Source organism: Oncorhynchus mykiss, chromosome 16 (genome assembly GCF_013265735.2).
Source record: "Oncorhynchus mykiss isolate Arlee chromosome 16, USDA_OmykA_1.1, whole genome shotgun sequence".
Taxonomy (NCBI): domain Eukaryota; kingdom Metazoa; phylum Chordata; class Actinopteri; order Salmoniformes; family Salmonidae; genus Oncorhynchus; species Oncorhynchus mykiss.
The window spans coordinates 53,639,870-53,667,583 of record NC_048580.1 but is presented as its reverse complement, the minus strand read 5'-3'; the positions used below and the strand labels follow the sequence as shown (position 1 = coordinate 53,667,583).

At 44.0% G+C, this 27,714-nt stretch overlaps 1 protein-coding gene across 7 annotated transcripts; it reads left to right on the top strand.

Annotated features, from left to right (window-relative positions):
- The first annotated feature begins 740 nt into the window (after window positions 1–740).
- LOC110492293 (rho guanine nucleotide exchange factor 10-like protein) lies at window positions 741–27,714 on the top strand. 7 transcript variants are annotated; one of them, XM_036947254.1, is made up of 28 exons: window positions 742–1,306; window positions 4,219–4,273; window positions 7,424–7,705; window positions 7,870–7,897; window positions 8,935–8,999; window positions 9,189–9,254; window positions 11,346–11,645; window positions 11,728–11,867; window positions 12,903–12,983; window positions 13,736–13,844; window positions 14,373–14,554; window positions 14,787–14,966; window positions 15,142–15,258; window positions 15,580–15,672; window positions 16,622–16,792; window positions 16,992–17,137; window positions 18,846–19,000; window positions 19,622–19,737; window positions 19,859–19,986; window positions 20,483–20,583; window positions 20,757–20,878; window positions 23,746–23,832; window positions 24,037–24,257; window positions 24,609–24,766; window positions 25,060–25,202; window positions 25,430–25,601; window positions 25,913–26,038; window positions 26,220–27,714. In XM_036947254.1, exons 2-28 carry the CDS (start codon window positions 4,246–4,248, stop codon window positions 26,789–26,791), a joined length of 4,089 nt encoding a protein of 1,362 aa, XP_036803149.1. In that variant the 5' UTR covers window positions 742–1,306; window positions 4,219–4,245; the 3' UTR covers window positions 26,792–27,714. The 7 variants fall into 7 exon arrangements, with proteins under 7 accessions (XP_036803153.1, XP_036803149.1, XP_036803152.1 ...); XM_036947258.1 differs by lacking the exon at window positions 23,746–23,832 and having other exon boundaries at window positions 741–1,306; XM_036947257.1 differs by lacking the exon at window positions 12,903–12,983 and having other exon boundaries at window positions 743–1,306.

Sequence of the window (27,714 nt, the reverse complement as noted above, 5' to 3'; positions counted from 1 at the left end):
GGGGGCCGAATACTTTCGCAAGGCACTGTACATACTTTTTAACTGTTCATTTCAACAGCCTGACCCTGCCGCTTTGTTTGGTAAATTTAGGGATGGGGTTTGGGAAATGTCACCACTGAAATTCAGAAGGACTGAAAGTCCATGAGCTGGCATGATCTTTTGAAACACATTTGGAGCTATACATTGTAGACAATGTTTTTATAATAGGGTAAGTTTAGTGACAACAGTATAATGAGTTAATACATTGTGCCTGTGTAACTTAGTAAAGGCCTATAGGTGTCAGTCTTGACCCTGAAATCTGACAATGGTCGAGATGAATTTCAAGTCGAATCAAATTGTATTTGTCACATACCCGAATACAACAGGTGTAGTAGACCTGACCGTGAAATGCTTATTTTACTAGCCCATAATTAACAAACCATGCAGTTCAAGAAAGAGTTAAGAAAAATTTTACTAAATAAACTAAAGTAAAAAAATAATAAAAACGAACACAAAATAATAAAGAGGCTATATACAAGTGGTACCTGTACTGAGTCAATGTGCTGGGGTACAGGTTAGTCGAGGTAATTTGTACATGTATATGCCCCGGGTAGGCGGGGTTTGCTCATTTTAGACAATACCACTGGTCCTTAGGAAAAATCTCCACTCACGTGGGGCACCGGGCCATGCAAAACGAACTCAACCATTGCTCTCCAGGGAGGGTTGTAGATGTCCTCTGTACAGTCTACTCTCACACAGCAGGGTTAGCCTGAGCTTCTGGCCGTAACCAAACAAAGGCTGTCACTAGTTGCTACCCCTACACTAGGATTAGGAAACTCTCCTCTCTCTATGCTTTAGCGCTCAACCGCCCTCCCTTTTCCTCCCTCTTCTCCCGCAGTGCGTTAACCGGCACATCCCTACACGAGAGGCATAAATGCGCTCAACACCCCACCAGCCAATCAAGAGCCGGTTAACGCACTGCGGGGAGAGAGGGAGCGAGAGCACTAAGCATAGAGAGAGGAGTTTCCTGATCCTAGTGTGGGAGCAGCAACTAGTGACAGCCTTTGTTTGGTAAGAGCCAGAAGCTCAGAGCTAACCCTGTTTTATGAGAGTGGAACGTACAGAGGACATCTACAACCCTCCCTTGATTTAGCTTCAAGGGAAGGGGCTTGGTCATCAAGTCAAGTGAGGGTATTAGGGATGGTGCAGACTCGACAAACCGGCTTCGTTGTTAACACTTGGGGTTGTGCAGAGGAGAGTCCTTGGGATTAAGGGCTGGAGGAAGGCTTTCGGCTGGCTGGTGGTAATCTTTACAGAGAACAAGGAGGTGAGATCTCATTGTTTTTGGCTGTCCATTACACTCCGTTTCTCTGCATCATCACATTGCAACAAAGCCTGGACCCCACTATGGAGGATGGGGAGGTGTGTGTGTTGGGGAGTGACCTCCAGATTTCAGGAGAGTGACCTGGTGCACTTGAAAAGCTTACAGAGCAACCCATTTTGAGGAGAAGTGCATTCTGAAAAGATTGTAGATAACAAATTCTGCAATACTGCACAGGGTCTTTAAATGCCTGAGGTTGACTCCTTTTGACTGCTCGAGAGAGAGAGGTGTAAGTATCTTCTAAAATATCCAGTGGTTTTACCTAGGGAGATAAGTCTAGGTGTAATGACATAAAGTACAACAGTTTCATATATTATTTTTGTCTTTAGATGGGATGACATGATAAACTTTAGTTTGCAGCACCTGCTATAAGAACAGCTATTACCTTTATTGATGCATGTGGTCTGTCACATGCTCTCGTAAAGTCTGGGACATTTCATGTGTGGGCATATTTTGTTGCAATGTTATGTGGTGCATTTTGAAATGTAATACTCACTTGCTGGTCATAAAATGATGCAGATTATTTTTCATTCCCACAGTATTGTCTGACTCTTATGTTTGATCAAGCAGAACTGACTATTGCATAGTAATCCAATCTCTTGTCCCTGACTAAATACATTAACCACCCTTATTACTTTAAATACCAACACAACTAATCTGCTAGTTGAATATAGATATCAATATTAAAGTGACACGTATGAACTATTAAAACTTCAGTGTTGCCGCTGTAACACATGTTGTCAGTAGTTTTTACATGCTTTCTTGCTACAGTGGGGCAGTGATGTTTGCGACATACATCCCAGAAACCGGGATAGAGGTTTCGATTGAGTAATGTCCTTGGTGTGGGAGTATGGAGTCAGTCACTGACTGGGGTTCCCTTCAGCCAAACAATCCATGCGCTGTTCTCTGTTCTCAGACTGACTGTAGATCAGAGGTTTCTCTCCGTTGGGGTCTATTCATAAGACCGCTCCATCTATGGGCGTCCTTCTCCCCATAGCCTTGTGAATTATTCATCAAAGTTGTATCCCAAATGGCACCCTATTATCTATATAGTGCACTACTTTTGACCATAGCCCTGTGGGCCTATAGTCTCTGGTCAAAAGTAGTGCACTATAGAGGGAATTATATTCTATTTGGGACACAGGCCAGGAATGACCCTCCCTGGAGTGTGAGAGCTAGAAGTTCAATACGCCCCCTCGAACAGCACGCTGCTACCACCTTCATTTATCAGAGTGTTTGCATTCAGCTACAGCCGCTAGTTGTTTTGATAAGCGTTCTTTGAATGAAGACCTTTGACCACAGTGTGGGTGTGTCTTTAGAATTAAAAGGTCCACCGAGTTGGGAGCCATTTTGATTTGTTAATCATTCATGAGGAGCATTTATGATCTTTCATGCCTGAGATGATAGTCATCCTGTGTTATGATGTGTTTATAGTTTCTGCCTGCCTTGCCCAGTTCACAGTTGAGTGAAGTCAGTCTGTACTGCATGTCTGGATCTGCAACACACATCTGAAGAATGTAACACACGCAGGTAGCCTATGGCAGAACAGTCAACTGTGAGCATGCAAGGAACTGTCGCAAGGTGTACGTGTGTGTTTGTACTGTACATATAAACTCACCGGACAGTTTATTAGGTACTTTCACAAAAATGGATCACTCCTACAGACGTGGCTTGTTATATAAAACAGGCATCAAGGCATTCAGTTACTGTTCAATTGAATGTTAGAATGGGCTAAACGAGTGACCTTAGCGACTTTGAGTCTGGTATGATTGCCGGACCCAGTATCTCAGAAATGGAAGCCCTCCTGGGCTTTTCACGCACAACAGTGTCTAGGGTTTACCGGGAATGGTGCTACAAATAAAAACATCCAGTCAGCACCAGTCCTGTGGGCGAAAACAGCTCGTTGATGAGAGAGGTCGAAGGAGAATGGCAAAAATCGTGCAAGCTAACAGGCGGGCCACAAACAGACAAATAACAGCGCTGTACAACAGTGGTGTGCAGAACGGCATCTCGGAACGCACAACTCGTCGGTTCTTGTCACGGTTGGGCTATTGCAGCAGACGACAACACTGGGTTCCACTCCTCTATCAGCTAAAACCTAGAAGTTACTGGCTCTAGTGGGCACGCGATCACCAACACTGGACAACTGAAGAGTGGAAAAACATTGCCTGGAACATGACCGCAAGTTTAGTTTACTTGAGTGGCCTGCGCAGTCCCCAGACCTCAACCCAATAGAGCATCTTCGCAGCATGAATGTACCGCTGTCCAATCTGCAGCATCTGCGTGATGCCATCGCATCAGCATGGACCACCATCCCTGTGGAATTTTTCCAATACCCTGTAGCATGCCCCAAATAATTCAGGCTGTTCTGGAGGCAAAGGGCGCTCCGACCCGGTACTAGATGGGTGTACCTAATAAACTGTCTGGTCAGTCTAGTCTTCACAGGCTGTCTTCCTAAGTGTAGGTTAGAGGTTGAGAGAGGTGAAGTGTCAACTATTACAGACCATGTGAGTGAGTTGTTCAGAGTTTCGTCACCATGAAATGCAGCAATATGTGAGTATTTATGAGTTATTTATATAACTCATTAATATGAGTTATTTACTGGATAGTTAGCCCTGGAAAACTATGTTACCATAAGTCACTGATGTAACATTTATGGATATTTATAAGAAAAACAAACTTTTATGCTGATACTTTCAAAAAGGTCATTATGAAACGGACCCAAAAATCCAATAGACCCAAAAGTCCAATGGCCTAAAAAAATCTATATTGGAGCAAATCTGATATTGACATTTTGTCACATCGTATCAGGTTAAAGAATGTTCTCAGTGATTAATTGGGTTGGTTTGTTTTTACAGAGGCTGATGTGACCACAGAGTACACCAATGGCTTCTCCACCCCCTCCAACCTCAGGTGAGTTTCTACTTTCGTCAGTATCGTTATGTGCTGTAGATTTCTGCCTTACAAAGAGGAGATTTACGTCAAATCTTATTAAAACAGTCATAAATAAACAAGAGTTAAGGGGACTATTCTGTAACAACTCCCCATTTATATACAATTACAAAGCGATTAGTACTATGTAACAGAGGCGGGTGGTAGGTGGTTCAGGTTGTAGTAATGTACATACTGTATGTCCATGTGTGATAAAGGATTTGTGAATCTATTTGGGCTTCCTCAAGCAGAAGTTCCATCTGAGAAGCATTCCTTACAAACCCTATTTGGTAACAATGTGGAGACAAACATTGACTTGTGAGTTTTACCATTAAATTAGGTCAGCAGCCACACAGTGACATAGCAGTGGCAGCGGCAGTACTAGTGTTACGTGCTACCTGAGGAATCTGTACACTCAAACATAAACAAGGAACCTGTCCCAGACAAACAGAGTGCAGTGCTGATAACATCCTGGCAGCTAACAGGCTCCAGTCTGGAGCTACTTAATCCCTTCATGGCTAGGGGATGGCTAGGGGAGGGCTAGGGGATGGCTAGGGGAGGGCTAGGGGAAAAGGTGAGAGCTCCCGGCATGGGGTCTTAGCCTACTGACCATATGCTGCGTCAGAAGGACTCCTGCTGCCACCCGGGCCATATGTCTCACCCTCCACACGAATCTACCTGCAGAGAATAGGAGTACGGGCAGTTAACATGCACTAGCCAGAGCAATGTTAGGCCCCTGACATGACCTGCTTCTCTTTTAGGTATGTCCTATATTTTTTTTGTGGCATGAAAGAGGATGGCCGTAAACTTAGCATCAATGTACCTGTTGAAGTTTAATAATTTTTTAGACAGGGTAAGGTTTAATGGAGCAGAATAACAGTGCGTGGCGAGTCAGTTAGCCACTGTCATCTACAGGGCCGAGAGTCCTGGGATTTATATGTCTAAGTTGATTGATCCCAGGCAAGTCAGCAAGGTGACGTTATTCCTGCTTGATTCTGACTGTCAGGCAGATCCAGGCATAGGCTACACTCCTTAAAATGAAATGCTACCATATGTTAAGGTTTAGTCCTTCCCAGCGACTGTTTTCCTTATTAGACTTGGCACAACAATGACCTATAATCCGCTAGACCTATAGCGGCTAGACAAGTGGTACTCGAATACAATTTGAAACACAAACCGCCAAGCCGCACTGCTTCTTGACACAATGCTCGCTTAACCCGGAAGCCAGCCGCACCAATGTGTCGGAGGAAACACCGTACACCTGGTGACCGTGTCAGCATGCATTGCGCCAGGCCCGCCACGAGTCGCTAGAGCGTGATAGGACAAGGACAACCTCGAAATAACACTCTGAATTTGAGGTAGGATGGAACTTTTGGCTCACATCATGACATTCTAATGTGATCTGATTATTATAGACCAATTACTTTTTCATCTGTGTAAGGGGGTGGGCTCTAAGCCATCCTTTCAGCCAGTCAGGGCTGTGTAAATATCTTCAAATTTGTTTCATTACACCCACACGATCAGACTGAGCATTTCCAGGACCAAACAAGGCACAGGGAAATTATGAAAATATATTTGAGTTATTTTCATTAAACACATGATTTAACAAATAAAATGACAGACTGCCGGGAGGCTTAAGAAGTAAAATGTTTTTGGTGTTTATTTTGGTCGGGATCCGCGGTCCATTTTGACCCTGTTCTGGGTCTGGATGCAAACTGCAGTGGCGCAGTCTGCCTATTGAGTATGGCTGGACTAGACCATTGTGTTTAATGCTATAGTCACCTGGAGAGCTACAGTACCAGGTGTACAGGCTTTTGTTCCAACCCAGCATTAAAATATAACACAGTATATAAATCACCAACAGTGCATTCGGGAAGTATTCAGACCGTTTCCCCTTTTCCATATTGTGTTACGTTACAGCCTTATTCTTAAATGGATTAAATATTTTGTCATCAATCTACAGACAATACTTCATAATGACAAAGTAAAAACAGGTTTTAGAATTTTTTGCAAATTTATTACAAATAAACTGAAATACCTTATTTACATAAGAATTCAGACCCTTTGCTATGAGACTCAAAATTGAACTCAGGTGCATCCTGTTTCCAATGATCATCCTCAAGATGTTTCTACAACTTGATTGGAGTCCACCTGTGGTAAATTCAACTGATTGGACATGATTTGGAAAGGCACACACCTGTCTACACAGACCATGAGATACAGAGATCCTTGATGACAACCTGTTCCAGAGCGCTAAGGAACTCGGACTGGGGCGAAGGTTCACCTTCCAACAGGATTGCCTAGTTTGCCGGGTGGCCAGCTGTATGAAGAGTCTTAGTGGTTCCAAACTTCTTTCATTTAATAATGATAGAGGCCACTGTGTTCTTGGGGACCTTTAATGCTGCAGACATTTTTTTGGTACCCTCCCCAGATCTGTGCCTCGACACAATCTTGTCTCGGAGCTCTATGGACAATTCCTTTGACCTCTCGGCTTGGTTTTGTCTCTGACATGCACTGTCAACTGTTGGACCTTATATAGACAGATCTTTGCCTTTCCAAATCATGTCCAATCAATTGAATTTACCACAGGTGGACTCCAATCAACTTGTAAAAACATCTCAAGGATGATCAATGGAAACAGGATGCACCTGAGCTCAATTTCGAGTCTCATAGCAAAGAGTCTGAATACTTATGTAAGTAAGGTGTTTCTGTTTTTTATTTGTAATACATTTGTAAAAATGTCTAAATACCTGTTTTCACTTTGTCGTTATGGGGTAGATTGATGAGATATTTTATTTATTTAATCAATCTTGGTGTAAGGCTGTAACGTAACAAAATGTGTAAATACTTTCAGAATGCACTGTATACTGTCAATGCTGTTGCAGACCTCAATCTTCCCAATACTTTGCCTTAGTGTGAGAATACCTCATTTAGACCTACAGTATTTTTTGAGAGAAAAGGCTGATCAGTAACAAATGCGCTGGTAGTCAATAGTACACTGACAACATATGAGATCACTGCAGTGTTTTGGAAATAATGTGTTGTCTCCGGAATGATTGAAGATACATTGTGTAATTGTAATTTGTAACAGTACGTCTCATTTTGTTTAACTTTCTCCCCTCATGTTTCCAGTGCCTATGTCCAACATGGCCTCTAAGATGGAGGAGGAAGAGGAAGGTATGAAGTTTGACTTTGACAACAGTGACGAAGAGTGCAGTACGACACCAGCGAACTCTGTCTCTACCATGGCCAAGGGCTTTGAAGCCACTGTGATGGCGGGACTTGCATCAAAAAGGAACACAATGGGCCCTAGTTCTGCCCAAGACCCAACAGTAAAGCCAAGGCTCAATGGATTGCCGTCTGCTGGAAAGGAGGACCAGAGCATGCACTCACTCCCTCATTCCAATAGCTCAGGTGAGTCTGTCTCAGCATGGTCATGGTCCCATTGGATCTCATTCATAATTGCTTGGGTGAGCTCTGCCATGCTATCATATATAAGCTTGTAGAATGAGACTGCTATTGACTGCATTGTTTTTATCTAGGTAATAACTTAGTCTAAACTGTTTTGTTTTCCACAGAGATGGCTGGAAGAAGGTCTCCTGAGGGGTAGGATATTTACCTTTTATATCTATAATGACTTCTGATTAAACTGTATAGACGAAACCCATTCATATATTTATTCAAACACCTTATCTGTAATATCATCACAATTTCTTCCCAAACTTTGTTTCAATTGGGTGAGAGCAGAAGTTAAACAGTAGCAGATGTTCTCATAAGTTACTAGAGATCATTAACTCCGAGGAGAATCTAGTCACTTTTACTGCTCAGTGTCACAAACACTATTGATCAACTTAGCTATACAATGTTATACAGTACACCACAATGTCCACTGTAATGTTATATACCACAATGTCCACTGTAATGTTATATACCACAATGTCCACTGTAATGTTATGTTATACACCACAATGTCCACTGTAATGTTATGTTATATACCACAATGTCCACTGTAATGTTATGTTATACACCACAATGTCCACTGTAATGTTATGTTATATACCACAATGTCCACTGTAATGTTATACACCACAATGTCCACTGTAATGTTATGTTATACACCACAATGTCCACTGTAATGTTATGTTATATACCACAATGTCCACTGTAATGTTATACACCACAATGTCCACTGTAATGTTATGTTATACACCACAATGTCCACTGTAATGTTATGTTATATACCACAATGTCCACTGTAATGTTATATACCACAATGCCCACTGTATTGGGGCTCCCGAGTGGCGCAGCGGTTTAAGGCACTGCATCTCAGTGCTACAGGCGTCACTACAGACCCTGGTTAGATTCCAGGCTGTATCACAACCGGCCTTGATTTGAAGTCCCATAGGGCGGCACACAATTGGCCGAGCGTCGTCTGTGTCAGGGTTTGGCCAGGGTAGGCCGTCATTGTAAATAAGAATTTGTTCTTAACCGACTTGCCTAGTAAAATAAAAATAAATGAATACATTAATTGTCATCTGTGACATCAATTACTGCTCAAATGACATCTCCCCTTAATTAACCACCCATGGCAGCAGTGTCACTCACAGATTTTTTGATGCCCATATTTGTTGTCAATGTTTCAGCCGCTCTGAGCTGGGACTGTCAGGAGACACAGAGGGCTCTGGGAGAAGAAATAGCATTTATGAAGGTAAGGGACACTCTTGAACACATGTTACTTCTGAGTGTAATCATATTATACAGTACATCTGACATTTCCTTGTTGTTTTATAGTCTATTGAGACAACTTTCCCTGGTAATTTGACTTTGTGTGATACAATGCCATAAGCCAGTACACATTGTAATGTTCGCCCCTTATCTTTGTCAATGCCATCTCCAGCAGGATCTATGAATGAGTGCTACTACACCCCTATCTTAAAGGCTGACCACATAGACACTCAGACAGGTCTGTGACCCTGTTTCAGCAGGGCTGTGGTGTCACACATTGTGCACTTCCCTACTTTTACAATCATACTGAGTCACAAGTAGCACGATCACTGTACTTGTACACAGCCAATCTGTAAATAGCACACCCAACTACCTCATCCCCATATTATTACTTACCCTCCTGCTCTTTTGCACCCCAGTATCTCTACTTGCACATCATCTGCACATATATCACTCCAGTATTAATGCTAAATTGTAATTATTTCATCTCCATGGCCTATTTATTGCCTACCCCTCTATTCTTCTACATTTGCACACACTGTACATAGATTTTTCTATTGTGTTATTTACTGTATGTTTGTATGTGTAACTCTGTTGTTTGTGTCGCACTGCTTTGCTTTATCTTGGCCAGGTCGCAGTTGTCAATGAGAACTTGTTCTCAACTGGCCTACCTGGTTAAATAAAGGTGAAACAAAAAATAAAAATGTGACATCAGCACTGCATGGGGCACCAGCCCAGAATCACACTTAACCAATCAGATCCTTATCCATCCAATGGAAATGGATGGCTTAGCAATCAATTGCAGACAAATCTAGGCTGTATTAATCAAGTACAGAGTAATCATTGCTCTAAAGCAGAGACATCTATTTGAGTATAATAGTACATGATAGGCTACAAATCCCTGTATATGCAGTCTCTCTTTCTCATAGGCAGTCTCTCTCTCTCATAGGCAGAGTCTCTCTGTCCGCTTTGTGTGTGCGTACGCATGTTTATGAGAGATCTCAGTTGCATGTGTGATTTCTCCCACGCGTGCGTGTGTGTGTGTGTATATATATGAGATATCCGGGTTCCACGTATGTGTGATCTCAGTGGTGTGTGTCCTCACAGCAGTGTGTGCATTATTTGTTCAGTTCAGGCACCGTATGGAGCCACCTCAGCCAAGGAGTGGTTCAGTGTGGTCTCAGAGCTCACTCTGCGACTGCATAAAGGTATATTAAACACCAGACTAGTCTAGTTTAGCCACCCTGTACGTGACCCACAGTCTAAGCTCCTCTAGTATAAGGCACCTGTCACTATTAGGGTTGCAAAATTCCGTGAACTTTCAATAAATACCCTGAATCATCCAACCATGATTTCTGGAAAAGCAGGGAATTTATTGAAAGTTCCTGGAATTTTGCAACCCTAGTCAGTATCACCTCAACCTCAATCCTACCCAGCGTAGCAACATCCTACCCAATGAAGCCCTAGTAAAATTCATTTTGAAATATTGGAAATTGGGAATTTGTCTTTCTTGGTCATGCTTTTTATTTCTTTAGATATCCCTAGTTATACAGGTAAGTGTGGGTTAAAGTTTGCAATGTCTATTTTCTCTGTGCAAACCTCATTATTGGATATTAAACATATTACACACCTTGGCAAACTGAATACTCCCTAATATAAATACAAAACATGTGCTCTAGAGCTAGATATACAACTGGACTTCTTACAGGGGCCAGAGATCTCTCACTTTACAATTCAGCCACCTTCACCTCTGTAATGGGAGAGTATTTATTGACCAGGACATGAATCCTTTTCTTCATCGATAGGGCATACTTTTCCACGCTGAGAGGACCATAGCTAATTCGCCCCACACTAGTCAGGCTCGTAGGGATGGTTGAGATTTTCAGAGACTCCTGTCTCTAATGCTCTTGGTGCCGGGCAGAAATGCCTGTGAGATACAGCTGCCTTCGGTCACCCTGCAGATTCCTGCCAGCATAAACACTTTCCCTCAGACGCCTCGCTTTGGTACGTGACGTCCTCAATGATGATGGTGATGTGCCATGATTGCATACTCTTCAGAAAGTGGCCCACGATACCCATTGCAGAGGAAAATCCAGTGGGATTGTACACCAGATTGACTTGCCTCTGCTCTGTCTCTTCTAGTGACCTTGCTTTGGTAATCTTGTAGTAACCTTGAGCGTAGTCTATTGGCCTACTACCCACCATTTTAGTCTGGTTACTTTGCTATTTACTATGTTTATGGCAAAATAAACCTGGGACTGGTATTAGTGCCCAATTGAGCCTTTTAGCCAATTATCTAAGGTTGGAATGGTGCACTTCTCTCTTCCAGGGAAACCTCCCCCTATTCTTGATGTAGGAGGTCCAGGTGATGCAGCAAGTCCTGAAAATGAAAATGTGTCTAGTCCGGAGGGCCTGCAAAGTCCAGATGGTCTGGCCTGCACAGACAGCCCACCCAGCCCCACCAGTCCCGATAACGTCATGACCGATCCAACCCTCCGCCATGACATGACCAACTCGACCAGCCCTGATGACATCATCATGACTAGTCCAGAGGCCATCTTTAGGACCAGTCGTCCAGAGGTCATCTATGATGACGTGCCCTGTGAGAGCCTCCTCTCTCCTCTGGAAGGTGGGGACTCTGATACAGTGGTGTTTGTGCATGGATGCATGTTTGTTTGTGTGTGTGATTAATGTCTCCCCTGTTGTGTCAGATGACATCTACGAGGACGTCCAGAGGCCAGAAAGCCATCATGGCACCAACAACGGCTGGAGCGACAGTGAGTTTGAGAGCTATGATGAGCAGTCAGACAGCGAGACCAAAATACCCACTGTTGCCCGAAGCAGTAGTAAGGTAAGCCTCCTGTCTCGTATACTCCACTCTGCTGCTTTTGCAATGTCTATATTATGTGTTGTATTTGTTGCTCAGACCTTTTTGCTCAATACTTGCTACAATTATTTAATGACACCCAAGGGCCACCAGCTGGGGGACCCTAGAGTATACTTACAGTGTATACCTATAGACAACAATACATGTAGGAACAACATGGTATAGTTTAGTAGTTTGTTGTGTGTGGTGTTGTCTAGTGCCCTCTCATGGTGTGACCCCAGCATACTTTTGGTAATGTAGTGAATGAATGTTTATACTGAGGAGGAACTGTACACAGCTGGTTTAAATGCACTGCCTTGCTCGCTGGATGAGGAAGTGATACACGTGGGTTCAGTAGTTAGTGGCTTTGTCAGCAGTCTCTCTTGGTTCCTCTTCTTCCTCTCTGGATATTCCCTGTCCATCCACTTACTGCTGCTCCTCCCACTGCTGCTGCTTAAGTTTCTTTCTTCCCTGAATCTGTGTTGATTTAAGATCTGTTTTTCTGAAGAGGCAGGAGTATGGTTCTTATAATATGAGGTATTGTTGATATGCTTGTATGTTGTTGTTTTTTTATCACAAGGTTTTTCAACATTTAAAAAAAGGTTTAATTGGAGATTTGAAATGATATTTTGTGTGGGTTAGGAGCAAGGGGAAATGGTCTCTTTTTTTTAAGGGAAGGCAACAAAAGTGTCTTGTCTTTGCTTGCTGAATGAAATACTATAAATAAGACAATTCAACAAATAGAACCAATGTATTTTTATAATGACTATCTAAGGAGAATGACAGATTTGAGTTTATCTGTACTTTCTGAAACCAATCATTGTTCTACCTTCAATTGACATAATTTTGTCAACCATTTTCACATCTTGTGATTTCACTGGTTGCCTCTTGCTTTCGCCTTGACTATCCTTCTCTTTCCTCTCTCTTTCCCTCAACCCTTCTGTCCGCTCACCTGATCTGGTGTCCTGTCCTTCCACCTTGCTTGTGGGGCCGGGGGCATTGGCATGGCGATGAACTTAGCTTTCTCAGGACATGTGGCGACTGAAAGAGCGCTGTGCCAAGACCAAGCAGGATCTGGCCATGCGCAGCTGTGACTTCAAGGTACTGAATCATTGTTGTAGAGTAAAAATACTGTATGACAGCGACTGTGTCCCATTTCTCTTAACTGGCTCCTTTACCTTCTCTTACCTGCCTTGACTGCTGGTAAGTGAAAAGACTAGTCTATAATTGTTATCTGGATTGTTTGGGTATCAAGTGGTCAAAAGGGATAGGAGGCAGTGTAAAACATTTTGGACACAGCCTCCGACTAGCCTAGCTCTGGTCAAAGGATGGTTGATGTGGTCTCTTTAAAGGGGAAGCATAGCTCTGCGGTGTCTCCTCTCTTTTCTCACATATTTACAGAGCATTATTCTCTCACCCTGTCTCTCTCTCTCTCTCTCTCTCTCTCTCTCTCTCTCTCTCTCTCTCTCTCTCTCTCTCTCTCTCTCTCTCTCTCTCTCTCTCTCTCTCTCTCTCTCTCTCTCTCTCTCTCTCTCTCTCTCTCTCTCTCTCTCTCTCTCTCTCTCTCTCTCTCTCTCTCTCTCTCTCTCTCTCTCTCTCTCTCTCTCTCTCTCTCTCTCTCTCTCTCTCTCTCTCTCTCTCTCTCTCTCTCTCTCTCTCTCTCTCTCTCTCTCTCTCTCTCTCTCTCTCTCTCTCTCTCTCTCTCTCTCTCTCTCTCTCTCTCTCTCTCTCTCTCTCTCTCTCTCTCTCTCTCTCTCTCTCTCTCTCTCTCTCTCTCTCTCTCTCTCTCTCTCTCTCTCTCTCTCTCTCTCTCTCTCTCTCTCTCTCTACTTTCCCCTTCACTTCTCTTTCAGGTCCAGATGCTGATGAAAGCAGCGAGAAATGGCACCAAGGACGGACTGGAAAAGACAAAGTTAGCTATGATGCGTAAAGTCTCTTTCCTGCAGAAAAAAGAAACCACGGGTAAGCATTATTATTATTACCAACTTCTTCTTTTTAAAAACAGTATGTATTGGTTAATGTCAGTTGTCATAGCTCATATATTGTCATGGTTTTTAGCATCGTTGTTGTTGTCAATATCACTAGTCAATGCTGGTTAAACAAATGTAAAAGTGAAATGTCCCAGTTATCAAAGAAGTTTATCAGAGATTTAACACGTCACTCATTCGGTTCTTGAGGTGGCTGTGGTAGGCACTGGGCTGTCAATTCCATCATCAAGGTGTCAGACAACCACAGACAAGGACACAAGGCCAGGGCTTGGTCGTATTCATTGGGCACCAAATGGTAGAAAATGGATTGAAACATACAGGGACAACCTTGACATGTTCAATAAGAAACACATATTTTATGTTTTCTATTGCAAAACATTTGCATTCCCTAATGAATAGGGCCCTGGGCTTGGGCTACACTATATCCTCAGGACATGTGAGAACAGAGCAGTATTGGTAGATAGGCAAATGAGTTTAAAGGTATGTCACTGTCACCATACAGAGGAGAGTGATGATGACGCTGGTTATCTGGACGTGATGGTGTCTGAAGTGAAGCACCCACCGCCCCAGCTGAGCCCTATGCCAAAGGGGCTTAGCACCCAACAGATTATCAGACGCCACATCGTTGGTTCCATTGTACAAAGTGAGAGGAGTTATGTGGACTCTCTCAAGAGAATCTTAGTGGTGAGTGACCTCCACTGTTCTTTTTTTCAACACTTCATTTGAACCATACCCAGACAGTCTGAAGTCATTTTGATTCACAGACATTAACTTCAGAGGTCATCCTCCGGGTGGCTGGTTGCAGCACCTGTGTAGATCTGAACTGACTGGATAGGTGTTAACACTGATGATGAGTCCAGCTAACCAGATATCAGTGAGCATCACTCTGATTGGTTCTCCTCCTTGCTGCTCTCAGGAGTACCAGAAGCCCTTGCTTGAGCCAGAGGCCCGGATCCTGAGCGATAAGAAGGTGCGGCCCATATTTTACCGGCTGCGGGAGATCCTGCAGTGCCACTCAATGTTCCAAATCGCCCTGGCATCCCGTGTGGCCGAGTGGGACCTCAGTGAGAAGATCGGAGACCTCTTTGTGGCCTCGGTCAGTATGGAGGATGGATCTATCCAAGTGCAGGGACCAGGCTCCAGTTCATTAGGGCACACAACGCAAATGAACACGGCCCTGTTGGAATACTTAGAAGGAAAGGATAGATTTTCTATGTATCCTTCCACTAATATTATATGACTGGATGTTGCATCCATTTTTCTCTCCACAGTTTTCCAAGTCAATGGTACTAGACGTGTACAGCGACTACGTCAACAACTTCACTAACGCCATGGCGCTCATCAAGAAAGCCTGCATTTCCAAGCCAGCTTTCCTGGAGTTTCTCAAGGTGGCCTACTCTCTCCTCTTTGATCATTCAGTTTACAATGAATTAGACTTATTTCCTCTCCCAAGGCTGTAGAATTGTTTGCTGCTACAGTATATCTATTTGTATGCAATAAGTTAAAAGTTTGGCATCTATTTGCATTCAATGTTTTCTTGTAGCATTTGGTGAAATGGTCAGTCAGATTCGCATCCAGACGGTTAATTCTGAATTTGAAAGTGAGAATGTGTTTGACATCTCAGGGCTACTATATACTGTATATCATCCTCTTAGATACGATGTAATGACCTCCCTGTTGACTTGGCCTCTATGCTTGTGCCCCCACAGAAGAAGCAAGTGTCAAGTCCTGACAGAATCACTCTTTATGGCCTTATGGTTAAACCAATCCAGCGCTTCCCTCAGTTCATCCTGCTGCTACAGGTTAGTACCAAGACACAGCAAAAACAAGCATCTTATCTTTTTGAAGATTCATGTATAATACTTGTTCATGATCTATATAAATATATGCTATAGGCTGTACACTAACATTTACTCATCTTTACTTCTATTTTAGTTTGTGTTGATTATGTTGAAGTATTGTTTATTAAGCTCCATCGAACAAAGCATTTGTCGAGAAGAGGAACAAAGAAAAAACTAAACTATTTTAAAACCTTCTCATAAACATGTATTTGGAAAAAGGCCTTATTATAGTGTGCTCTGCCAAGCATGTCAGGTAGAAACCCAGACAGCTTTCTTAGTATTAATGAACTCATAGGATTCCCCTGAGGAAGTGAGAGGGCGAGTGTTTGTAGTGAAATGTGGCTCCCTTCAGTGCATTTGGAAAGTATTCAGACCCCTTCCCTTTTCCACATTTTGTTACATTACAGCCTTATTCTAAAATGGATTAAATACATTTTTTCACTCATCAATCTACACGCAATACCCCATAATGACAAAGCGAAAACAGTTTTTTAGATATTTTTGCAAATTTATTACAAATTTAAAAACAACTTATTTACATAAGTATTCAGACCCTTTGCTATGGGACTCGAAATAAATTGATCTCAGGTGCATCCTGTTTCCATTGATCATCCTTAAGATGTTTCTACAACTTGATTGGAGTCCACCTGTGGTAAATTCAATTGATTGGACATGATTTGGAAAGGCACACACCTGTCTTTATAAGGTACCACAGTTGACAGTGCATGTCAGAGCAAAAACCAAGCTATGAGGTCGAAGGAATTGTGGGAAAAAGTCAAGGGGTCTGAATACTTTCCGAATACTCTGTTACTAAAGACTGTTTTCTATCTCTCTCTCTCATTCTCTCTCACACACACACACTCTCTCTCTCTCCTTCTCCCCCCACTTGCTCTCTCCCTCCCTCCTTCAGGACATGCTGAAGAACACTCCCCGGGCCCACCCTGACCGCCTGCCCCTGCAGTTGGCCCTCACTGAGCTGGAGACGTTGGCCGAGAGGCTGAACGAGCAGAAACGAGTCGCTGACCAGGTCGCTGAAATCCAGCAGCTGGCACGCAGCATTGGTGACCGTCAACTGAGCAAGGTGACGTGTGTGTGTATATACATATGCTAAAGACACCACCAATGATTTCCAATGTCTGTCTGTCTTTCTCAAAACAACATCTTTTCTTTTTAAGGTAAATTTGAAAAAAACAAATGTTTTAGTCAATTCCATTGTGTGTAAGAGTAAGTGAGTTGTGTGTGTGTGTGTGTGATGTGTGATATTTGTGTCCCCTCTATAGCTCTTGAACTCAGACCAGAGGCAGCTGATACTGTGTGAGGTACTGATTGAGACAGTGTATGGGGAGAAAGGACAGGTCCTTAAGTCCAAGGAGCGCAAAGTTTTCCTGCTGAACGACACCCTCATCTGTGCAAACATCAACGTCAAGTGAGTCAGCACTACCAGGATGAGACCATAGAAATAGATAATCTATGTACGAGACATACTGTCTCATGCGGAGGAAGCTGGTGGGAGGAGCTATAGGAGGACGGGCTGCAATGGAATAACTGGAACGGTATCAAACACATCAAACATATGGGAACCACATGTTTGACTCTGTTCTATTTATTCCATTCCAGCCATTACAATGAGCCTGTCCTCCTATAGCTCCTCCTACCAGCCTCCACTGGTCTAATGTCATGTTGTGGAATGACAACCACACTGTGTATTCATGTCGACCAACTCTTTTTTTTCTCCATCTTGTCCAACACAACTATTGTAGATATGAGAATCACGGCACTGATAATGTCATAAATGAACAAAGGTAAAGTTTTCCCCAAAATGTATTGCAACTTTATGCTTCAAAACCTCAGTTTTGATCAGAGAGCCTGATAAATTATTTGTTGCACCCTACTTGATTCGGCTCATGCCTCATGCCAACTTTGCCCCCAACTTTCACATTTCCGGAGGAACAGATCACAATTCTTCTCATGCACAATTATGGGGATTGATGATTAGTAACGTGCCCTGAAAATCAGTAGGGGGTGCTGGTGTTTGGAGAAGGATTCAACTTATCAGAAGGACTGTAATTGCATTACGTATTCCTTGACCTCCTTTCATGCTGTTGATTCAAAGAGCCTTGACACTTTTAACAGGATTTCTCAATTGCTGTTAGGATTGCATTATCTCCTTTTCTATTCTTTTTTTAATAATTATTTATTACATAAAACACAAGGAAGGGGTAACATTAAAGTATTAGAACATGAAGGACAAACAATACAGCATCAAGACACTATCAAATATGTATCAGTCTTTCCGCAACAGAGCCATCCTTATGTGTGAGGGTGAGGGTGCGTGTGCATGATAGTGATATAAAATATGTCATAGTTTCCTTTTTGACGATCACAATCTTGTGAAGCCCGAACCCTCCAAGATCCCCCCCCACTTTCCCCAATAGCTGTCCCTCAAACATTCGAGACCCCTCCCACAGTCACCCCCCCCCCCCCCCCCCCCCCCCCAGAAGAAAAGCAATTCCATTCCCCACTACCAAGAACCCCCCCAATGCACCAACAACCAAGAGAATGAACTGCATTTGCATTATCTCTTACATTCAAAGTTTTTTTCACAAAAATGATGCACGCATCGACGAGGCAGAAGCCAGTGTGACAGTGTTAAGATTCTGAACAACCAGATAACAAGCAACAATGACAAGAAGCTGCCATGTGGAGAATCGCAGGTGGCTCGTTTCAGCTCGCTGTTATTGATACCATGTCTTGTTTTGACTCATGTCATGTCTATGCTAATATGGCAAAAATGTGATAGCTAACTAACCAACATCTGTAACAATATATTTGCGAAACAACCACTGCTCAAGAGTTGTATTTGTATTCAAAAACAATTTGGAGACTAAATATAATTGACATGTTGTCAACAATCTAAGCCAACCCTTTATGGTTTGCCCCATAGTTGCACACACATCATTTTTGTTGCTATACAACCAACCTGTTTATAGTTCAGGCCCATAGAGATGGAAAAGAGAGGACAATATCTTTGTAGTGACGGCTTCTTGGACAGCATGGGAGGCACCATTGAGAACAAGTTTTGGGAACATCTCTATGTTCAGGCCAGTGAAATGTGTTCCTGTTTCCTCCACTAGGGGTCCCCCTGATATCAGCAGTCTAGTTCCCATTGGTCCTAAATACACAGTGAAGTGGAGTGCCCCCTTGCTGCAGACGCAGGTAGTAGAGGTGGGACAGGAGAGCTTCCAGAGCAAAGATACTGGGAAACGGCCAAACGTTGCCAATGTTCCAGGTAAGAACACACATTCAGTTCAATAAAAAAAGGATGCATTGTACACTTTCACATTCAAGACAAGATACTATTGTAATGAAAAGCAACTTTTCCCACTCTATTACCGGGTACCTGCTTGGGAGGAACTGACTAGTTTTGAAATCTCTCTAAAGGCTTCAGTTCCATAATTGAGTGATAAAAGAGGCTACATTGTAACCCTCTGGGAGTAGTTCAGATGTTGTCCCTCCGGTCTCATTTCTGAGATAAACATCCCTGTATTATTTTGCGGTTCAGTCTCATTTGGAGTTAACTTACTGTGGAAGTCTTTTGGTGGAGAAACCCAGCAGGACATTTCCTAACTGTTGAAATGCCAGAGAATGATGGTGACAGAGACAGGATATCCTACCGCAAAGGGCAGGTATAGGTGTCGTCTTTTTCTCCAGCCACCTGATTCAGCTGATCACAGTCCACACCTCAAGAAAGAGAATTAGTTGAATCAGATGTACGACAGAGAAAGACTTCAACCACAACGGACCTTTGTACATAAGACTGGACACACCTGCTTTAAGAGGAGTAAGAATAGGATGAGATGGAGGATGGTGATGATGACGCAGACAGTGAAGATGTGACTGTATGTGCCAGGTAAAGTGTTCCTGGGCCCTCCCAGACTGTACCAGGAGCTGGAGGAGCTACAACACGACCTGTATGTGGTTGAAAACATCACCCTGCTGGTGGGGACTTTACAAGGCACCTACCAGGTAAGAGAAACACACACTCGCACACCTACGTTTTCTTTCCAACTGGACAGACAGTATCACATTGGCAGTTTATCATGTGATACCATCCCTCTACCACCCTCTTTTTTTTGTTTTTCTCCAGAACCTGAACACAACAGTAGGGCAGGACTGGTGCCTTGCACTGCAGAGGCTCATCCACATCAAAGATGAACAGATCCAGTGTGCCAACAAGTGCCGCCTGCGGCTGGCTGTGCCAGGCAAGCCTGACAAGTGAGTGCCCAGGAGGTTAACTGGGGCCCTGTGTATGTGTGGGGGGGGGGGTGTATGTGTGGGTAGGTTGTAAGAAGATGGCAGGGCAGCTTGGAGTGGGTGGCAAGGCCTGGCACATTCTTCATCCTCTACTGCCAAGCTGTGGATGGAACTCTCTCAGCTCTAGTCTATTCCTGTGTGGTTTGTTATTGGAATCTTTACAACTCTCCATTTAAATGCCAAAATGGGCAGTTAGAGCTTACACGTTTATTCATGTTTCTGATTGAAACTCAATCTCTACTGAAGCAATTCAAGGTCCAGCATTAACAAAGATATCCACTAGCCCATAGCCCTAGAAAGTAGGGACAGGGCTAGATCAGGGAGAGCTGAGGGGTAGTCTGGATGTTCATGAAGTCCCTCTCACACCCCCTCTCCCATCCACACCATCCTTTGTTGTGATTGTCTGTGTTCATGCACGTGTGTTACATGTTAATGCATGCATTTTGTTGCTCCTCAGATCTGGACGACCGGTCAGTTTCATGGTGGTTTTCAACACTCCCAGTCCCCTCAGCAAGATCTCCTGGGTCAACCGTCTACACCTCGCCAAGATAGCCAAGAGTAAGTCGAGCTCTCCAACAATGCCATTTAACATTATAGCAAACCTAGCTCAGCTTTGGACTCATAACACAGAAATAATAAATGTTGGCGCTTTTTGGCATATTGGTCATAATTTGTCCACTGGGAAAGGATGTTGCAGAGGTGTACAACTAAACGTATCACTGTTGATACAGGGGAAGAGAACACGCCAGGCTGGGTGTTTGCAGAGGATGATGGGAAGACTAGACATCCATTTTGGTGTCCCCTGCTAGCCTGCCGACTTCCCATCTTCTCCTCCAAAACACAAGACCAAAAGGTAAGCAGCTACAGCTGAGAGGAAGCTCAGTGAAGGTGTCTGATACAGTGCTGGATTTGCTGTCGAACGGAGAGCAGAGGCAAGAGGTAGCAGGCGTTGGCTTGATCCAACGGGAATCGGAACACCATCAAATAATTGCCACTCAAGGAAGTGTGACTGGGGTTTCTGTGTGTCACAGGCTATGATTAGCAGTTTATGCAATAGTCCCATCTCATTCATTGCCAGTCTCTGCTACGTCTCCTGGCAGCTGAGCTGGATAAGGCTGACTGATGAGATTATGGAAGCTGTTTGATAAAGGAAATGGAATCCTTCACTCACATGAGGAGAACAGCAGTCCTTGCCCATCTAAGGGACCACTACATTACCATTGCAATGACCGACACTTGATTGTATTTCAAGACTGCTGAGTTGAGTTCATCTATATTATGATTGGTATGATGATATGAAGTCTTGGTCTCATCTACGCATTTCCCCCGGCACATTTCCGTTACTCAGAGAGAAAAAATCTGCACCGTAACTTAAAGCAGTATTTTGAGCTGTCACAAAAGAAGCCATTATTGAGTAAAAAGCAAATATGTTGAGATGAAAGGTGTAATGATATGCCATGCTAACACACCCCCTTAGTTTGCCTGGCAGGGTTAAAGAAACGAGGATTGAAGAGGATATGAAATATGCATTGTTGGCACCTTGAATGTGCCAAACTTACTCATTATATTAGAATAATGCAGTTGTAGTTGAAAGTAAACTTTTTGTAAAAGCCTGTGGGAGTGTGTGCTTGTGCGTGCGTACATGTCCTGTTAAGGAGATGGGGTACTATTATTCTTCTGTTTCATTTTTTGAGCAAAGAGATCACCCACAGCCTCCACTGAAAGATGCACAAAAATGAATTACATAGTTTGTTTCAATCTGGAGTCATGTCATCAGTCCGATCTAGTGATAATCTAAGTTCCCCCCCTTTCAGAAGAGGTCTGGCCACCCTCTGAGCCTGGTTCTTCTCTAGGTTTCTTCATAGGTTCCTGCCTTTCTAGAGTTTTTCCTAGCCACCTTGCTTGTACATCTGCATGGCTTGCTCTTTTGGATTTTAGACCGGTTATCTGTACAGCACTTTGTGACTGCTGATGTAAAAAGGGCTTTATAAATACATTTGATTGAGGATTGAACACACACTGCCAAAAACGTATCAACATACTCAACTGCTGGTCATACTCTACCTTTAAAATACGTGAATCTGATTCAGTTTCCGCTTTCATAGTATCTGTGTCTAGGGATAAAGGAGAGATCAAAGGGTAAGCACCTTATTTCTGGGGACTCGGCTGAGGCCATTGACTGCTGAAGATAATCCACGAAGCGAGGAAAATGCTGGATGGCATTCCAAGTAGTCTTTTCAAGTTGAAATTGAAAGACTAACGGCTGGTTTCTCTAAACTAAACCCCCCCTGGACTCTCCGGAAAGGCTCTCCCACAATTATGCCTGCATAAATTACAAGTAAACAGTAAATCACAGACCAACATGCATCCAAAATGGCACCCTATTCCCCCTGTGTGGGCTCTGGTGAAAAGTAGTGCACTATATAGGGAATAGGGTGCCATTTTGAATGCAACCCGGTGTTCTTTTCTGGAAGGGTATCCACACTCCCTCCACTCCTCCAAGCTCTTACATACTGTTCACCACCATTCCCTTCATCTTAACTATTTGAAATTCAGATGCCTGTCTCTGAAAAGAGAGCTTGTGTGTGTTGGATGGCGTTTTTAAAATGTCCTCCTGGCGAAAATATACATGTACACCATTTGTATGGAAATGCAGCAGCAGTGGCAGATGCCAGTTATCATGGGACTTCACACCACTGCAGGGTATACGGAGACGATGGACTAGACTCTGTTTGAGGACATGCACAATGTTCCAATTATCATCCATATGTTGCATTATTGTGGGTCAACAAATTTGTTATATGGCTTCAGTGTGTGTGTGTGTGTGTGTGTGTGTGTGAAAAGAACATGCTGATTTGTTTTGATCCCTGTTCCTCTAATATCATCTGCCTCGTCCAATCAAACCCCATTGGAAATCTAATTAGTCTTCAGCTGCAAATATAAATACATTTGGATTCAATTATTCAACAAAACAATTTACTACACAGAGTGTAATCTTAGCACCCAGAACCACAGCTCAGCTTCATTTGAATAAGGCTGTCATGAGTGTGAACATCAAGTCTAGCAGGATGTTCCAGAAATGTTCTTATAATGCTATGAAGCTACTGAGGTAAAGGAACGGTCAGCTAAAACATTCACTGGGCTGCTGTTATATCCCGTTCATAGACAGAATTTAGCTATAATATACAATATATTGTCTATAATCCCGAATACATATACATTGAGATTAAATCCACTTCAATCAGTGTAGATGAAGGGGAGGAGACAGGTTAAAGAAGGATTTGTAAGCCTTGAGACAATTGAGACATGTATGTGTGCCATTCAGAGGGTGAATGGGCAACGCAAAATATTTAAGTGCCTTTGAACGGGGTATGGTAGTAAGTGCCAAAAGCACCGGTTTGAGTGTCAACTGCAACGCTGCTGGGTTTTTCACGCTCAACAGTTTCCCGTGTGTATCAAAAATGGTCCACCACCCAAAGGACATCCAGCCAACTTGACAGAACTGTGGGACACACTGGAGTCAACAAGGGCCAGCTTCCCTATGGATCGCTTTCGACACCTTGTAGAGTCCATGCCCTATGAATTCAGGCTGTTCTGAGGGTAAAAGGTGGTGCAACTCAATATTAAGAAGGTATTCCTAACGTTTCGTAGACTCCGTGTAGCTATATAACTGAGTACAGTAGGTCTGTGGGTAAAAGTGAGCGTTTGTTGTGTCTGTAGCTGGAGACGGCCCTTCACAACCCGGTCCAATGTGCCCTGCTGGCATTCTCTGCAGCCAGCACCTCTCTGCCGCAGGGCTACCTTTGGGTGAGTACTGCAAACCGTGGTTGAGTTGTGGTGAAGTGTAGCGAAGGTGGTCCAATTAACTATAATGGTTCATGTGATGAGTAACCTAAGCCTAGGCTTTAGCTCTTTTTTTGCTCAACGGGCTCAGGTGATCTAGAGTCACGCAGTAGACCTGTGTTCGATAGCTGGTCAGCCCCATTAACATCCTGTATCTGTCATGACCAGGTGGCCAGTGGAGGTGACCGCAACCATGGTCAAGTGGAAATCTTCTCTCTGAACCGCTCCATGCCGCGCATGGTCAAGTCCATCCAGATGGGGGCGCCAGTCCTGTGTCTGGATCACGTGATGGAGCCTTGTCCCACAGAGGAGGAAGGGGAGGGGGAGGCTGCTGTCAAGAGCACAGCCAGGACTGGCAACACCATCTGTGTAGGCCTGCAGGATGGCAAGTGAGTCATTGTGTGTACTGTAGTACAAGCAAACACTGCAGAATGAGTTTACACAATATGCTGACACCCATGTGTTTAGTGAACATGGCTGAATTTTTCATGCTGCACCTTTTGGATTTGGTTATCCACTATTCTCCAAGGACCCAACAAATCAGAAAAAAGTGCCAGACTTAACATTTACCATTCAGTTCATTGTGACTTTTGTATTGTCCATATCAATGTTAGTAGAAACCGGAACGTATCAGCCCAAGTGGCCACACACAACTCTATCAGTAGAATTCAAGTTGCCTCATGTCATTGTCATATAACTAGTAAAAGGTCACCCTATTTCTCATGAACTCCATTTCCCAGCATTCATGTGTACGGTACCGTGGACACTTCGACCCAGTGCCTGCTGACCTTCTCCAACCCAGACAGTTGTCCAGTTCTGTGCCTGAAACACTCTGCCTCCTTCCTGTTCGCTGGGCTGGGGAATGGAAAAGTGTCTGTTTATGCTCGGAAGAGTGGAGGTGAGACCGCAAACCAACTGTATAATATTGTATCCTGCCATGTCCTTGTATAATCAAGGTATTCCATTACAAGTTACAAGACAACATCAAGATGAACATACTATAGGCCTATAGGTCTGCCTCTCAGTCTGCTGTTGTACCACTACACTCTCCTGAACAGTGCTCTCATAGACTTAAATTGAATATAATAATAATGTTTCTCTATGGTGTTCTCAATAATCTACCTGGTTAAGTCAATGTGATATATAAATAAGTAACCATCATTAACATTGACCATTTTCTCTTTTTTCCAGAGGGGCTGTGGGACCCTGAATCGTGCAGGCTGGTGACTGTGGGCAGTGGCCCCATCCGCACCCTCCTAACCCTAGAGAATGCTGTGTGGGCCAGCTGTGCCAACCACGTCACCGTCATCCAGGGCTCCAGCCTCCACACACAGGTTAGCAAAACACACCCTTCTATACACCCTCATTTACAGAGGGCTGAAGGAATGAGGAAGAGAAGAGGGACAGAGCGACTATATGACCCGAAAAGGATTGGATAGGTGTAATATGATACTGTAGCTAGTAAGGAAAGGACACGTGAATTGACAACCTCTCTCCTATCTCGCTGGATCATAACACCTCTTTCTCATTCATTCACTAATTCTCTCTCCCCCTCTGAAAGAGTTTTGACGCGCACCCTGAGCCACTGGTCAGTGTGAGTCACATGGTGCGGGCGGGGGGAGGGGTGTGGATGGCCTTCTCCGAGGGCTCATCCATCCGCCTGTTCCACACGGAGACACTGGAGCACCTGCAGGAGATCAACATCTCCACACGCTCCACCTTCCTCAGCCCAGGCAAGTACAGTGTAGAAGGTCACAGGTTACCGACCACTTGTTTCACTTACATGATTCAAAACCAGTCCTTAGACACTTGTGTAGGTCTAAAAGGATTGGATACAGGTATGAGAAACTGGTATTAGCTCCACATTGCCCTATGTAAGGCTAGGTGTAATTTAACCCCTGGTGATAATCTATTAAATAATTTCAGATATACACAAGAGGCTGGCATAGAGGCTAGGAATGGATCATAAATGTTGACGAGGGCAACTGTAACGTTGACATGAACAGGAGGAAGTGACAGAATGGTGGTTGTGTCTCTCTTCCAGGGCAGCAGGGCAGCGTCCGGGTCACCAGCCTACTCATTTGCCAGGGGCTGCTGTGGGTGGGCACTGCCCAGGGCATCATCGTCACCCTGCCCGTGCCCAAACTGGAGGGTATCCCCAAAATAACAGGTCAGGCTTAGCACAGACACAACTGACGTTTTCACATGAAAACTGGCATCCGGTTACTCCCATTGCTTTGGTGTGACTGGCTGTATTATGTATTATAATTGTGTAATAAAATCAACCAACCAACCCACCAATCAAGTTGTGTGTTTTCTAACCGAGGCCTTGTGTGCTATTTGTCCCATAGGTAAAGGGATGACGTCTCTAAACGCTCACTGTGGCCCTGTGGATTTCCTTGTGGTCACCTCCAGCACCCTGTCCCCAGACATGCTCAAACGGGATTCTGTCTGCGAGACTGCCGACCAGGCCAATGGGGGAGCGGGAGGAGGAGAGGGTGGGGAGCGGAGGAATGAATTGTCCCAGGAGTCACTCTCGCAACCTGACTGCTCCTCCCCTCAGGGAGAGCCCACCAAGGCCAAGGGAATGCTGCTTCAGTATCGCCTCCGCTCAACCACCCAGCTGCCCGGCAAGCTGCTGACAGCCGAACCCGACCAGAGCCCATGTGACGCCCCACCGGAGACCCCGGAGCACAGCCCTGAGGACGGCTCTATCTACGAGCTGAGCGAGGACCCTGAGGTATGGGTACGGGGGCAGACCCCGGCCAGGGAGGGGCGTGGGAAGGACAAGGTGACCTCGGCTGCCGTCTTCTCCGGAGGCAGGGGGTTCCGTCGACTTGGGGAGGAGACTATAGCAGCCAATGGGGACCCAGATGAAAGTACGCTCATGGTTTGGCAACTCCCACTAACAGTGAGTCCATGAGGATACAAGACTGATTGGACGAGACGAGAGCTGGCTCCGCAGGCTCCTCCCACTCGCCTGATGTATTGCGTGCTCTATGAAGAAGAGACTATTAAACAATATATATTCAGGATGACTAGACTGTCATGAAGGGCTATAAAGGATGGTACATTCCTCTACCACCTTGGTGGTTGGATTTCTGGATGGAGTCTGAGGGAGTAGTGGTGTGCTGCAAACTGTGTTTGACATGTTTCAGGACCTCACACACACTCCTCCCAGCAGATGCTTCTTCAGTCTGGCAGATCTAGACCAGCGGGTCTCGTCAAATGGAATTTGAGGAGGTTCACTCCACATAATTTTGCATTTTGCACGTTCTTGAAAAAAGTATAATTGACAAGTGATTGAAAAGTGACAGTTACGAATGTTCGATTTCGATTCTTGTTGTCACTCTAATTGACTCCTATTGCCAGTGTATCACGTGTGTTGCTAACACACAACATGACAGCTAATGTTAATGTTAGGGTGTATGGGAGCATGTTTATAAAGTACTTCTAAACTCTTTACACCCCCCCCCCCCCCCCCCCCCCCCCACCACCTTAAAGGGTACGTTCATGTAAAGTGTTACCAGTTAACTTAATGTAAAGTAGAGATACAGTACACTGACAGGTATCCCGCTTTTGGGGGGAAAAAGAGAAATCTACATATAACATTTCTCTAAAATCAACTTGATGATCAACATACTGTGTAATAACATCTTGTCCTGTCTTTCTGTGAGGATTTTGTCTAATGTCCTGTTTTCCATTTCAATAATCCAGAAGATGTGAAGAAGAAAAAGCACCAAGGGAAAGAATGTCTCAGCTACTTTATGCTTGACAGGTACTTATTTTGGACAGTGTGTTTACAGTGTGTTACTTTGTTATTTGAATAAAGAGATCATGGTCTGA